Source organism: Agelaius tricolor, unplaced genomic scaffold, assembly GCF_023055355.1.
Source record: "Agelaius tricolor isolate 1412-34295 unplaced genomic scaffold, bAgeTri1.0.p SCAF_4, whole genome shotgun sequence".
Lineage (NCBI taxonomy): Eukaryota > Metazoa > Chordata > Aves > Passeriformes > Icteridae > Agelaius > Agelaius tricolor.
The window spans coordinates 13,567,541-13,583,253 of NW_027269264.1; the positions used below are offsets into that span (position 1 = coordinate 13,567,541).

At 46.1% G+C, this 15,713-nt stretch overlaps 1 protein-coding gene across 1 annotated transcript; it reads left to right on the top strand.

The window, feature by feature from the left end:
- Window positions 1-1,976: 1,976 nt before the first annotated feature.
- On the top strand, window positions 1,977-7,768 carry TMEM271 (transmembrane protein 271). The gene has a single exon (XM_071424632.1). The coding sequence runs from the start codon at window positions 2,360-2,362 to the stop codon at window positions 3,449-3,451; it is 1,092 nt and encodes a 363-aa protein (XP_071280733.1). The 5' UTR covers window positions 1,977-2,359; the 3' UTR covers window positions 3,452-7,768.
- The last annotated feature ends 7,945 nt before the right edge of the window (window positions 7,769-15,713 follow it).

Sequence of the window (15,713 nt, forward strand, 5' to 3'; positions counted from 1 at the left end):
GTTTGTTTTTTCTACTCTAACCATTGTTAGTTAAAGGCTGATTAATAAAGTGATGCATAAAGGCTTAGGACTTTTCTTAGTTTTGTATTTATTTAGTGTTAAATTAATCTTCTCACCACTTGCCACAATAAATATTTCACTTTTTTAAGGTCCTGACAATCAAGTTATACAAATCACACATTTCCCCCACATGTAAGTTTATCTTGTGTGTCAGGGAGTAAGGTACTTTGCACGTTCTACATATAATTAGTTCATTAGGTGTTTGCTCCCCACTAACTACATCTCCTCATCCTCCACACAGAGTGTGTCTCCCAGTGTTCTCTGGATTAACAGTTGGTTTGAGAGTTTACATGTGCTTTCTGAAGCAATATTTTGATGCTCAATAGAGATCTCAAGCGGTGCATACTGTAATTTATAAAATCCTGTGTGTCCTCTATGCATTCATGTTTTAAGAGTGATGGGGTGAGTTCTTTTCCAGACACCTGAAGATCATCTGCAGTAGTCCAGGCACTCACCACCAGCAAAGCCGAAGTCACAGATCCTATAGCAAAATCTTCACCCGGCCACAGATGAGCAGGCCAAGACACTCAATCCTCAGGGTTAGGGAAAACCTGGGAAGAGTTGAGGATGACTGGGGATCACATAGCCAGCCATACCTTTCTCGAGGGACACAAGAAGGCTGGTCAGGACTTTTGTGTTTTCTCACATACTCCAAGCTCCATGGGCCTTCTGTGAACAGGAGGGAGAGTGCAAAATTCCCTTGGCTGTGTGGTCCTACGGGGCAGGATGGCACATCCCTTTTGGATATTAGCTTTTGGATACTGAGCCAATGATACTTCTGGATACTGTAACCTTTAGAGAGCTGGACACCAGGCAGGACAGCCTCCCACCAAGCATCCCTGGGAGGACCGCTGCCCCATGCAGGGCCCAGAAACCAGTCTCGGGGAGGAACAGCTGCTACAAAGGAGACCAGTGCCCATCTGCCCATGGAGATTTCAGCTGGGTGCTGTTGTCCTCAGGGAGGTGCCAAGAGGGCCTACCCCGACGAGACAGAGGGAGCAAGGTCGCATCTCTGCAGAAAGCTAAACACCAGATAATGCCACACACACCCCTCCTGCCACCAACAGGTGCACTTGCGCTGCTGGAAGAGAAAACGATTTGGAAAACTGCTTTTTCTCTCTCGCTTGCTCCCCTGAATGCTAATCAGCGGCGCCGGCTAAAAATACCCAGCAAGGCTGGCGTGCGCACGGCAGATAGGGAAAATGGGGGAGCTGAAAGGCTACAGCTTCCCGGAAGAAAAAGGGACTAGCGAAGAAGAGCCTTCCTCAAGAACCCCTTGCCGGACTTGCCCCTCCGAGGCTGAGGTTCCAGCCTCTCCTTCACAAGGCCACTTCAGGTGCTCCCCGAGGAGTCGCCGGGCCACCATCTACCGGGGCAGCTGGCGGCACCACCCCCGAACAGGCTCCCACCCCCGGCAGCGCTTGCAGGCGCTCCCGGACGGGGCGTCCCGAGGGTGTTCTGTGGCCGTCCGTCCCTCGAGCCCTGCCGCCCACGGGGTGCAATCCCACAGGGATTCACCGGTGGTGCACGAAACAAAGAGGGCTGATGGGGGCCGCCGCCCCCGTCGGCACGGAGGACTGCGCTGGGCAGCGCCGCGTGGGGAGCTCGGTCCGGTCGCTCGCTGCATCAGAGCGGCCGACAGACCGCAACGCGGTCACAGCGATGCCGGCCTCCTGGCGACCGCAAGAGCTAAGAAATAAATAAATAAAATTAAGAGAGGGAGAGAAGGCAGGAACACGGAGCCAAGCAGCAGCCCTCGGCAACGGAACCCGCGGGGGTGTTCAAACCCCCGCCACCCCCTGCCCGAGCCGCGCGTCCCGAGCCGCGCTCCGCGGTGCGGGGCCGGCCGGAGGGCGACGTGCGGCCCCCCCCGCGCCTCGCGGGTGGGAGGGCGGGCTGGGCAGCTCCGCCGCCCCCGGCCTCACCGGGGGTCGCACTCTCCCCCCGCCACCCGCGACGGCCCGGTGGGCCGCCCCCTCCGTCCCCCCGCCCGCCGCGGCTTCCATCCATAATTAATCGCCTCCCCGCAGCCGCCGCGATAAGAGAGGGCGGGCGGGGACGAGGAGGCGGCGGCGACCGGGAGGCGGTGGGGGGAGCGTTGCGCGCTCGCCGCGCCCGGCTCACTGCGGCCGGCAGCTGCCTGCCGTGCGGAGCGGAGCGGAGCGCAGCCGCCCCGTCGGGGAGCGCCGCGCTCGCATGGCCGCGCCGCGCCGCGCCGCCGCCGCCGCGGGGCCGGGGGGGGCCGCGGGAGGAGGATGAGGCGGACGGCGGGGCGGCGGCGGCGGCGGCGGCGCGGAGGATGAAGTGGAGCGTGCGGGGAGCCTGCGCCGCGCTCTCCAGCTGCCTCCTGCTCGCCTGCGCCCTCAGCGCCGCCGCCGTGGGCCTCAAGTGCTTCTCGCTGGGCTCCGAGCTCAAGGGCGAGCCCTTCCGCTTGGGCACCGCCGCCGGCGCCTTCTACTCGGGGCTGCTGCTGGCCGCCGGCCTCTCGCTGCTCGCCGCTGCGCTGCTCTGCTGTCGCCCGCCCGACGAGGCGCCCGTCGCGCCGGCTCCGGCACCGGCCCCAGCGCCGGCACCGGCCTCAGCTTTGGCCCCCGCCGGAGACCCGGACGCGGCCAGCGGCGGCCCCGGCGGGGCGGAGGCGGCGGCCGCGCCGTCGGGGCCGGTGGAGAAGGCGTCGCCCGGGGGGCGGCAGAACTTCCTGCTTCTGGGGGTGCTGGTGTTCATGCTGGGCGTGCTGAGCGCCTTCGCCGGCGCCGTCATCGACGGCGACACCGTGTCGCTGGTGGAGAGGAAGTACTCGCACTATTGCCTGCTGCAGCCCGGCGGCGGGGCCCGCCCGCGGAGCGGACCCGCGTCCCCCGACGGCACCGCCGCGGCGCTCCGCTGCCAGAAGCTGCGGGACTACCAGCAAGGCTTGGTGCTCTCCACCGTTTTCAACGCGCTGGAGTGCCTCCTGGGCCTGCTTAACCTGCTTCTTGTCAAGAACTACAAGGCCGCGCAGCAGCGCGGACGGAGGCGGCGGCGGCGGCGAGCGGCCCCGGCGGCGGCGGCGGCGGGCGGGCGGCGGCGGCGGCGGAGGGGCGGCGGCGCTGGGCGGCGGGCGCCGCGCCACAGCCAGGGCTCCCTCTTCTCCGGCGGCGAGCCCGAGCTCAGCCCCGGGGATTGCCCCTTCCAGGCCGTCTCCTACATCAACGTGGGCGTCTTCCACGTCTTCGACGAGGCCGGCGTGGAGGTGCACTGTGGCGGACATCCCTCCGTCGAGCTGCCCGGCTACTCGCCCATGGACCCCGAGCTCAACGCCTCCTATCCCTACTGCTACCCTCTGCCCAGCGAGCAGCCCCCCGCCTACGAGGAGATCTACCCCGGGGAGCCCTGCGCTCACGGCACTTAGCGCCCGCCGCCGCCGCCGCCGCCGGGACGCCCGGCTCCCCGCCCGGCCCCCGGATCGCCGTGACGGCCGGGAGCGGGCCCGCCAGCGCTTCGCAGCCGCGGGGCTCGGGGACAGTTCTCGCACCACCGACGGGATGGTCCCGCCGTCGCGGGCGCAGCGGGACACGGGCGGCCTGCCGCCGTGCCTCTGGCTCTGCGGAAGCTTCTCCTCCCTCCCTCCCTGCTCTCCTTTTCCTTCCCCCCCTTCCCTCCCCCACACCGACCCTTCGTCCGCCGGCGGCTGAATTTTCCGAAGGCTGCGCAAGAAACGCCTAAGGGTTGGTTCCTCCCGTCGCCTCTCCTCTGTAGCCAAGTTTAGTTCCCTTCAAGTGATTCATCAGTCTCCAGCTTTAGCAGTCCAGAGTTACCCATTTATGATAACCAGCCAGTGTAAGGAAAAGGTGTCATGAAGCTTCTTTACCTCTCAAAAGAGCTAAATTTCTAAACAACGCAGAGACATTTGTGTCACGTTTACTAGAGGTGTATTGGGGATCTTTAACGTTTACACTACTCCTTGGGAGAATTGAGTTCTGTTTTAAGATTTAGTGAGTTAAAACATTCGTTGGTCTTGTAAGATGCACATTGAGAAAAACCTGCACTTTGAAAAAGAAACAGGAAAAAAATCAACAACGTTTTTGTACACTAACGTGCCTGCTTTTGTTGATAACTTCTTACTGTAAAAGCTTTCAGAAGTCTATAGTGAAAATGTTTGGTAAATTCACTGCAGTTTGAAATTGATGATTAGTTCCTTTACTAAAATAACTGAGATGTTGCTAGGATATGGCAGTTAAAAAGGAAGTCCAAATGTAGTACACATTCCTTTTTGTAAACAGGTTCTGTGTTTTTAATGCAAGGCAGGATTTCTTTTTGTTTTGCACAGGTGAAGGGTATAATTCTATTTTGTACAACTACATGGTTTACCTTGTAAAGAGTTCCATTTTACCTGTTACAATTCATCAATCTGGTAAGCTTGAATATTAAAAGTTTTATTTGAAAAATATATATATTGTAAACAGCCTTAACTGGTGCAGTAGTCACAGTTTTAAAGGATAAAAAATATATATATAAACCATCCTGGAAGACATCTTCCAAATGTGTTTTCAAAACAGTATTTATACTCCTATTTTAAAGCAAGGATTTTGTTTGTTTGTTTGTTTGTTTTGTTTATTTAAAGAAAGGCCAGTCTAATTTCTGAAAAGGGGGAGGGGGAAAGTGATGGGATCGTATGCTGTTAACTCTTAGTGAACTTTGAAGTATTAAAAAGGGTTTCTGCAAAGAGAAGTGCTAAATCCTCCTTTTTGGATTCTGCTGTGGAATGCCAGTACCAGATAGCATAAAAAAAGTGCTAATTAAAGAGAATCAGATGCGGCATATTTTATTACATCATTTGAGAACAGACAACAGCTTGATTTCATGTTGCATGCAGAACCAAATAGCAACTCTCCTGTTTGCATTTGGTTCAACACCCCCTCCTCCAGTTAAGGTATATTGAAATGAAGTATTATAAAATAACCTTTTTGTTAATCCTTTGTTTGGAGCCTGCTGCATAATGCCAGTGTATCAGCTACCCAGGGGCTGGGGCGGTGGGGGGAAGGTGGAAGAGGAGGGAAGACAGAGTGGACAGAGAGTTAAGAGTATGCAAAGTTACAGTCTATTTCTGTGGTTCATGGAAAATTATTTTGAACTTTTTAGCTGCAGAGAGGCTGACGTAATTTGCAGCCTTAGAACTGGAGAGAGAGAGAGATTTGATTCTAAAATAGTAAAAAAACCTCTGCACTGTTGTTTTCTAAAATGTTTTGACTTGCACACTTTGTACAATCTAAAATGCAGAATACCTGAAAAGTCTTAAAGTTGCAAACTGATGTCTGTGAAGCTCACATTTAAAGCTCTAGTCTACAGAAGAGAGTGAAAAGCAGCAGTTGCCAATTTGTCAAGTAGTTCTAAATAGCAGAAATTTAAAATAGAGCTCCTTTTGGCCAGCAGATTTCCTGGTGTGGAATGCCAGTCTAAAACATATGCCCTGGCTAGGTCCCATTTTAGTACTGAAGATTGGTTTTATGCTGCCTCTCTCTGCAGATGCACCTTCTTAACCCCTTATGGGAAAGTAAGAAGTCCAGTAATCTTTGCCTGTAATATTGATTTAGGCACAAGACCAATTCCATATCATACTTTATTGCTCATACAAATGAGATTTTGCAAAATGAGTAAAGCAGAGAAACTAAATTCTTATGTAGGTCTCCAATTGAATGAGTTTATGAGACAGCATAGTACCTGATACTGAATTAAATGGGAACTGCTAGACTGCAGAGTGATTTTGAAAAACAGACAAACCAGCTAGGTGCCTAAATACAGATGCAGATGCATGATAATAGTTGTTGGTTTTTTAAAAATTGGCTACATACATTGTAGTTCATGAAAGTTGTATCCTAGTTTTACTTAAGGAATGGATTTTTTGTCATAAAAAGACAGCATTTTACTTAAGATAGTTATTTTAGGAATTATGAACTAGACAATTCTGAAACTCCAGATGTTCCAAAGATCAGTGCTCAGGGAAATAAATGGAAAGTCAAGAAAGCTACCTATTATGCTCAATTGTTTAAATGTAAACAATTTTAGACTATGGATTTTTAAGATTGTTGAAGTCATAACTTTTTTTTGTATGTATGCGTGTGTACATGCCTGTGTAAGTGTGTTTGTGTTTTATTTAAGTCTTTTCAGGATGCCATTGAATTAGAATATTTATTTGCAGCTCAGTTTTAGTTCCTAAATTTCTACTTTTCTTCATTTGGGCTTTTATCCCTGGAATAGTTTAATTTAGTGGTGGACAGATTGCCAGAATAACCTCCAAGTCAGACTCCCACAGAAGCCAGTAGGCGTTGTTTCATTGACTTCAGTGTATCTGGGCACAAATGATATGTAACACCTACTCTAAATAATCTTCAAAGTAATCTCGATCTTCTGGCATGACAGGATGCAGCAGTGGCATATCATTTCTCAGTTATTTGTGATTTCTATGGACAGCAGTATTAACGGAGGTCAGCTGTGGTGTTATACACATGTTTTTAAAAGCAGGAAAATGAATTGGCAGGCAAATTGACCAAACAAGCCATGTTTTATTAAAGATGGTTTATCAGTGTTTCAGGTGTCTGGTGACTAACTTTTCTGACAAAACACAAAACACCACACAAATTTATTTCTCAGTGAGAAGAAACTTACAAATACAGGATATGAGATGAAGCTTCACAGGCATGATTGCAGTATTGTGAAGCTGTTTTTAGTAAACCTGAGTCATCATTCTATCTTCTGAGCAATAATGTTAGAGTGTATAAACTATACTGTGCCAAAATTGAAAATAGGCTGGTGTGGGAAGCATTGGAGCTTAGGTTAATTACCTGAGAGGACTCATACTGTCCCTTATTTCCCATTCTCCATCACAGGATTGTCAAGGGGAACGCAAACCTGATCAATTCCTGTCACTGAAGGGTGATAACTGCAAGGCTTCTGCCTTAAGTGGCAAAACCATGGAGAAGAGAAGAGAAACATGTATGTGCTATCAAATATCCATTTTGCCTACCTGAAGTAATGACTTCTTTTTGCCTTATGGCTTGTTGTTTTAATTTGCTTCCAGCTGTACTCACATCTGTTCAAAGGGAGGGAAGGATAGGTTCAATACGACTGTTTTGGTCACAGTGAAGTACTGATTTTGTAGCTTTCAGCTCTCAGCATTCATGTTCCTTCTGCAGGTAATAGTGGCTAGTCAAGGTCTGAAATGGTGGAAAATCAAGTCTGCTGTCTTTGATGAGACAGGATTTGCCTTCATGTGGAAAAAATTTATTCCCACCAGCCTATTAGCAATTCACATGAATTATTTTCACACTCCAACATCCTTGCTTAAATCTTACTTATACTTTGCATTGTAATTGACGGACAGAATATACATTAATCTAAAAACAGGAAAAAATTATGTTAGAGGGAAATTGTATTAAAGTAGTACAATGATTTTACTCAAAGTTTGATTTCACTGTAGGACTTCTTTGGTTCACCAAAAAGTGCTATGGCGGCTGGTATAACTTAGATATATTTCAGACATACTGTTTAATAATCAGAAAAGGTTTCTGAATGTTCACATGAGAATGGCAATCTGTTTCTGCTTTTGGATATAGTACATATGAGAACCTTTTCTTCATTTTGCCATTTAATCCAAGATTGATCCTCAAAAAAATGTCAGTAACTGATCTTGTAACTTTAGGATCAATAAAATAAGTTTTAAAGCACAGCATATCCTATAAGAAAAGCCTAATGCTCTTCATTTCATATTCTTTATTGTCTTAGGTGGATGTCTGGTAGTAATAACTGAAACTAGTATTTAATTACAATTTCCATTACAAAAACTTGGTTTTCAGATACTTACAACTGGTATAAATGGAACCACAGTATAAAATTCCAGTTTTCACCATGAAGTTGAGTCTGTTTCCATAAGTCAGGTATTTCTCAGTTACAAGATGTTCAAATGTTTCAGATAAATTCTGCTGGTAAAAATCTGTTCATTTTGTATGATGGCACTCTATACATGTGCTAGAGTTACCTCTCCTTAATACAGGCACATATTTCCAATTAAAGCACAAGGGTAAGACTCAAATTTGTCATGATCACTGTCCAGTTTTTAAATTTCCTAATTATCTCTCAGTAGTTAATGGCATGGGACTAGGGCTGGTGTATGTTCCAGAATCAGCAGCAGCTCATCTAATAACAGTTTAGCAGATAACAGATGGACTTCAGGAAATCCACAGGCTAATGGACTGCAGGGGAAAAAATCTCCAATTACCTGTTGCAACAATTCAGCGTACAGTGTTTCCTGATCCCAAGGAGGCACTGCCCAAACAAAATAACTAGAAGAAATCTGAGCTTTTAAGTTGAGTACATTGTGTTCTCATTCTTACACTACCAGTTCTGAAATTCTTCCCTTGCATAGCTTTTGAAGAGTGAAATCCTCAAATTGGTCTTCTAAAAATATGATTTAAGTAACTGCCTGGCTTTCTATTGGCCAGGTGTGCTATGTGCTATCCAGTCAATGTTCGGGCACCACAGGGAAGTTCAGTTGAAGTTACATCTCCCTGATGTCAGCCTACATAGTCTGTGATAGAAGATCAGTTCTTCTAAGAAGCCATAAGACTCTCTCAGGTGTATTTACTTTACAGGAGAAAGTCCTGCTGTCCTGTTTCATTGCTTTTTTAGACCCAAATGCCTTAAACTTCAGTGAATTTACCTTGAGGCAGGAGTGGAGATGACATTACAGTTTGCCACTACTTTGGTTGTGGAATTTTAGATATCTGGAAGACCTCCTTAAGCTTTGTGGAAGGAAACACTTCTAGTGAAAAACACATACTGACTCATCACCAGAACACAGAAAAGTCAAGTGTAGATGTATTCCCATAGCAATACAACTTAACAGAAGTTCCCAGGGTTTCACTTATGGATTACTTCTGGCACGGGTCTGTCTGATGGGGAAATTCATTTCATGGTCTTTGCAAATGAATCATTTGTTTCACTTCAGCAGGTAGGATTTAAACACCTCCTAAATACCTCAAGCATCCTTACCAGTTTGTCTCCTCTGTGGCCATTGTTAGCAGAGGATAAAGTGAAGTGTGGGAGGAGAAAAAGCTTATCATGATCCTCTTAATGGGTTCAGAGGACTAAACGTTCCAAAGCATTCATTGGTTTTATATAAAGATTTGAGAATGGAAGAATACCTATAATATCTAAAAGGATTATTTTCCAGGGTTTATATTTTTGGAAACCTAATACTTAGGTTTAGAGAAGTTTCTTTCAAAATTTGCTTTTTCTCCCAGGTTCTACATTTTAAATGAAAGCTCATCTCACAAAAATACTCAGTGAAATCTCCAGGCATTTAAATTATTAAATTTAGGGAGATTAAGTAGAGCTGTCCTACAAACTACTGAGTGCCACCAATTCCTGTAGAGGTCATATAAGGAATTTGACACATGGTGCAAATGAGGCCTTACTTGCCAACATTTAAATTCTGACATTTCCTCACAAATGAAGGAGGCAACAGCACAAAGTTGTGCTATCAAAAAAAGGAAGTTACAGGCAATCAGACAGTCATGGATTTTGGATGAGGTATGTACAGTCTCAAGGTACATTCATGATTAAAATGTATGCCTAAGGGATTGTCAGTGGTGGATCTGAGTAGGGGCTGATCTTGGTATGTCTAGGTCCAATGGCTCCTAGAAACATGGAGAAGTCCTACCAAAGGAAGCTCATACTTGCACTGGAAAGGAAAGAGCCACTGAGAAATTTCTATTTCCTTGCATTTTGGAATATTTACCATTTCCTGAATGACACAGAAGCTACTGGTGTATGCAGATTGCCTAAATTAGACTCCTAGGAAAATAGGAAATGGAAATGTAAGTGTTGAAAACTACTTAATCTGTAGTAAAACCTTTTGATGTGTAATCAAAAATGCTAATTCCAGTAGCATATCCTCCTGACCTGGGCACTGAAAATTACTAGAACTGAAAAAATTGCTACCTCCAAAATAAGACTGAAAGATTGAAAAAAAAATCATATTCTGCTTTCTGATTCATCTTTTGCTCTAAATCAAAAAGAAAGAAATTCTAATACAGCTCTTCTCGAAACTGTTGCTAAGAAATATGGTTTGTTATTCTGAATGGAACATAAGGGTGCTTCTCTCAACAAACTGGGAGATGATAGCTGCACAGAAATGCATTTGGCTAGCACAGAGACTTCCTTATTAGTAAGTCCTTAGAGAGCTACTAGAAATGTATTGAAAGGCACCATCATCATCCGGGTTTACCTGGATCATTGTTTACTGCATTGAGCTTCGTTTTTCCCTAAGCAATGGAGCTTGTCTTGTCAGTGGGAACAAGCATCTGTCTCTTGTGACACACTAATCCAGCATCTGGATACGTGTGGGGAGCTCCTGGCCCTGAGAGTCAGAGTGCTGTGGCACCATGCTGTGGGTGCGTGACAGCGGGTGAGGAGCAGCCCAGGTGAAATGCTGTTCTGTGTAACAGCAAGGAGGAAAGCAGATTGCTGTCACAGTGCCAAGTTCCAGACTTGTTATGCAGTGGTCTTGGGGGCAGCTGGAGCTTGGCTGCATTTGGGCGGCTGCTTCTGGATCATTCCTGCTAAAGCAAGTTGTTAAAGTCAAGTGGAATGGGAAAAGAACTAAATGTCTTTATTGGTACCCTCTCTCCCCCCCTCCAAAACCAGTGAGTGATCCAATTGCAGATGTTCCCAACAGAGGTGTTGTGTCTTGGGTTTAGTATTTATCCTCTACTTCCTCTAGCAACTTCTCCAGAGGATCAGCTCAGGAATGCCAAGTGCACACAGTCTGTTGCCTCTTTGCTTATGGGGAGAGCCTGCTAATGGTGTACTGAATAACTTAATCAGCTGGTGGGGCAATAAATAGAAATGAGCAACAAATGATATTTGGCACATTGCAAGAGCTATGAGCTGCTCTAGGCTATCCTTTACTGAAGGCCTGTGGCAATTCTTATCTGCTTAAGGTCTGCATGATATAGAAGTCTAAGAATGAGGATCCCTGTTGCAAGTTTTCCTGGATGGATTTGTCTGAGAAGTCAAAAAGCAACTGTTCTCGTGTTTCAGTAAATGCATCTTGGCATCCAAGCATGAAAAGGAAGAAAGCATAAACAGGGAAGAAGTGTTGATTCATTCATGGTTCATTAATTTTTCATCAAGGGCAGCAAAAAGACAAACATTAGTGTTAACATCTCAGATTCAGAGAATTGCTTCATTGTAAGAGGTATTGAAGCTGACTGATAAGGAAGCAGCAGAAAGTAAGAAAGTACACCAAAAGAAAATTGATATTTCACAATGCTACTGTCAGACCATTCATAATGTTAGCAAGGGCTAACAAGACCATGAATTTCAACTGGAAATGCTGCAAGTCTCTAGACAATATTCAAAAACTTCTATACATGACTAGACTAGACTTCCAGTCCAGTACTTTCTTTGTTCATAGCTACATGTTGGGACTTTTCAGGCGTGTGTTTGTGTGTGTGTGTGTGTGAAAAATGTGTATGCTGGCTGTGGACAGATGGCCATCTTCATCTTGCCTACTGCCACTGCAGAGCCAAGCTCATCCATTCTGTTGGGCACTGCAGCAGAACATAAGAGCAGCCCCACTCAGTCACTGAATCTCAGCAGAAGTCCAGGCACTGCCAGCATCATGGAGCCACACCTGCCTCTTCCCCCCATCACACTCCATGGAATCCAGTGCAATCTGCAGGTCTGTGGACAGAAAGATTCCACCCTAGTTTTTCTCAGGAGAAAAAGGAAAGCAGGGTACTGATCAAATCTTCAACTTCTCACTTTATACTGAGACCCCTGACATCCTCAGAGATCCTCAGCATAGGCCCATCCTCAGCAGAGACCCTCAGTGCACTCAAGGGTGCAGCACACCAGGTCAGGTGCCAAAAGAAATGCCTTTCTTTCCTGGAGGAGAAATCACTGTCAAGAGCAACAAGAACACAGAGAAGAGACACCAAAGCACAGATCTCCTTAACTTACAGAGTTATGTAGTTTGAGATAGAGAAGGCCAGGGTGCTGTCCTGTGATCCCCAGCCCTACAGTTTATCACCTGATGCACATTGATACATGGGGAAGCAGGGGGAGCAGAATGACAATCACATTAAACCAGTTAAATTGAGTACTGAGGGACCAGACAAGGGGCAAATGTGGAGTTAAAACACACACAGGCAACATAATCCTCATCCTGCCCTCTCCTGGGCAGGATGAGGATTGGGCACATACCTGGAGAATTTCAATGGATAGAGATTTTGTGAGGGGAAGTTTCAGTTGCATCAAGTGGAAAGAAAGTCCCTGTTTACAGTGGAAATGTCAGGGTATTTCCCCCCTAAAATGGTCACCTTGTTACAGCAATATGGAAACCCAAAAAAAAATCCCAGGAGAAGTAATGCAAATGGAGACATCCAGCTAAAACCCACGTAAACAGAGTAGAAGATGATCTCTTAAAATTTTACACCTCTTCTTTCTTTTGGAACAGCCACATCATGTTGTTCTTTGCATTTTCAGCTCCAGCTCTCAGGAAAGATAGAAGCTGGTAGGAGACAGACACTGATAAAGTCTGTACTGGCAAAGTGTCAGCTAAAGGGAAACCATTTTTACATTTCTGCTCTGACAAGAGAGGACAATATATTCTAGCCTGAAAGCTTAGATGGCAGAAGCAGCAGTGATTAATTGCTCTAATTAGGGCTCCAAATAGGAAAGAGTGAGTTTCCTGAACTATTGCATGCTAAATTTCCTCGCTTCTATGAATAACTGTATTGCTCAGAGGAGATGGGCATCAGAGTGCATCATCAGAACAAACATTTACCCACTTCAGCCTAGGAATACCACTACAACCTCTACACAACTAACTAATGCAAAGGCACAACAGGCCATTTTGGCAGCTGGGAAGCAGCACAACAGTCCAGTTTTTCTGCTTCCCTAAAGGGATCATAAGTCAGAGAACCACAGAATCATGGAATGGCCTGGGTTGGAAGAGCCCTAAAGACCAACTACTTGCAACACCCCTACCATGGGCAGGGATACCTTTCACTAGACCAGGATGCTCAGAGCTCCATCCAGCCTGGCCTTGAACACTTTGAGGCAACTGGCAGCCACAGCTTCTCTGTTTCAGCACCTCACTACCCTTACAGTAAAGAATTTTTTCCTTATATTTAATCTAAACCCACTCTTTTTCAGTTAGAAGTAATTTCTCCTTGCCCTGTCACTGCATGTTCTTGGAAACATCTCTCCTCTTCTTTCTTTTAGGCTCCCTTCAGTTACTGAAAGGGCAAATTAAATCACCCTGAAGCTTCCTCTTCTCCAGGCTGAAAAATCCCAATTCTCCCAGCCTTTCCTCATAGGAGAGATGCTTCATTCCTCTGATCATCTTGGTGGCCTCCTCTGGACTTGCTCCAGCAGGTCAATATCCTTTCTGTGCTGGGACCCCAGAGCTGGATGCAGGGTTCCTGTACTCAAATGCAGGCATGAAAATGGGTGAGCTCTTAGTCTACCACACCACCACTTGCTGGTTTCAGTGAACTACGAATTTCTGCTGGCCACCAAGGCATTAACAGGAGATTTTTCTGTAACAGGGCTGGTATCTTAATCCTTTTGTGCTCTTTACTGATGTTTATGCCCTTCCACCTCCACCTGCCTTTCAGACACCAGTGAATAAATCTCAGGTCCTGATTCTGACCACTTTGATGTGGACAAATGGAAATAAAATCACTACAGTCAACAGAATTACACAAAAAAACCTACCTCATATCACCAGAAGGAGAAAAGAACATATAAAGTGCTGACTGTCAGCTTTGCAAAATGCATTATGGGAAATTCTGAGTACACTTCTTCAAAAAAAAAAGCTGGAAAGTGTTTAGGAAAAAAAAAATCCCACAACATTATTGTTGGAATATATCCTACACAGCCCGGGAGTCAGCCAACTTTAGCAACACTCTTCTCTCATATGCAGGAAAAAGCTTTTGCTTCAGCTGAGTCCAGCTGCTTCTTATTGACAATCAGATGTACTGGCACAGAGAGCATCTAATCTGGATTGTGGCCATCTACAAGTAGCTAGAAGCACGCAAATAATAATGGTTCATCATTGCACACTGATTTATATGAGGCAGGCAGTGACATGCATATGTCCATTATTTTTCTTTCAGTCTTTGTTTGAACTCCTCATTGCCTGACTAATAAAATACACTGATAAAGGCCACCAGGAAAGGAGGAGCTTAGCATAGGTGCATGCCAGCAGCACTTCACATTCAGTAAGTACAGGGTTCCTTTCACTGCCTGTGCCTGTCAGAGGAGTTTCTACAGTGCTACATCACTAGAGAGGCAGCCATCAGGTCTGCAGAGGATTGCAGGCTGGTCTGAGAAATGTTCCTACTGGTGAAGCAAAGCAGAGCAGAAATATGCAAAGCAAGCCTCGCTGCTGATTGTACCCTCTCATTTGTATGCTCAGCACTCTTCCAGTAATGAATCATCAGCCCAAGTTCTGCTCAGCTCATCATGGCTGGAAATGCTGCAATAGCACCAAACTGGGTGGGGGGACACAGATTCATCTCCAAATGACCAAGCAGAGGAGATAGTGCATGGCTATGAAACTGGCAAAATTATACCTTGCTGATGTTGAAAGTGTCATAATATACAGGTATCCATGGCAGAGTTGAATAGAGGAGAGATACACCATGACAAGGTGTCTGCAGTGCAATGTGCATCAGTGGTAAAGTAAATGTTATTCCCCTCTAGTCAGAGTACTCTAGAGTGCAGCAAAATTGCACAGCTATGTCCATGTTTCCTTTAGTGAGGAAAACTTTTCATGTCAACGCAGGGGAAAGCAACATATGCCACAGAGAAAGAACACTCCATCCCTTTCCAATCATCCAAACAATCTAGGGAAATAACACAATGTTTTAGACAAAATGCTTCATACATTCCCAGCCAGAAAGGCACGCTCTGTTCCAGGTGTCTGCAGCACTTACCTTAACATGGTGCCTGGAAATTGCACCCTGGTGAGCAACAGAAGGGAGCTACCAGTCCCATGGACACCTGAGACCAACTATGAACTTTTTCCTAGTGATCCTATCTCTGTAAAAAGATGCACCTGTGTCTGCCAAGAACAAAGCTTACATGTGGAGTTAACAGAGCAACACAGTAGGTTTTTTTCCAAGATTTTATTATGAGAGAGTGAGGGAGTTGGTTTTTTTTAACAGCTCAGTTTTGGTTACAGAGATTTATGCATCAGCTTAGCCAAGTGGAACAAAGCAGAGGGCTGGAAGAACTGAAGGGACACACCAACCCTCAGGTATTGCCTTTTGCCAAAGTTGAACTCATGCAAAATTCGCCTTGTCTTGGTGCCCTTCAGGGAAATAGCAACAGCTGAACAAGTCCCAAGTGCAGAGGAAATTAAGGAGCACTGATGCCATATACGATAAAGGGGAGACATGTCTAAACACAATTTCAAAATTAAAAATCTAAAATCAATTTTGTAAGGTGACATTTTGACATGGAGCCATTTGTCTCCAGTGTGAGTGGTCTCTCAGTTCCTAGAGGATCATAGTACCTTCTTGTTTTAGAGGATACGTTAGGCCTTTGAAAGCCTGAGGAAAGCCTTACCATCAAGGAAATTTGGGATCCTTTATAAAGCC

Bases quoted from the DNA above. Each gene is read 5' to 3' on its own strand.
- TMEM271 (XM_071424632.1), top strand. From the start codon at position 2,360: ATGAAGTGGAGCGTGCGGGGAGCCTGCGCCGCGCTCTCCAGCTGCCTC.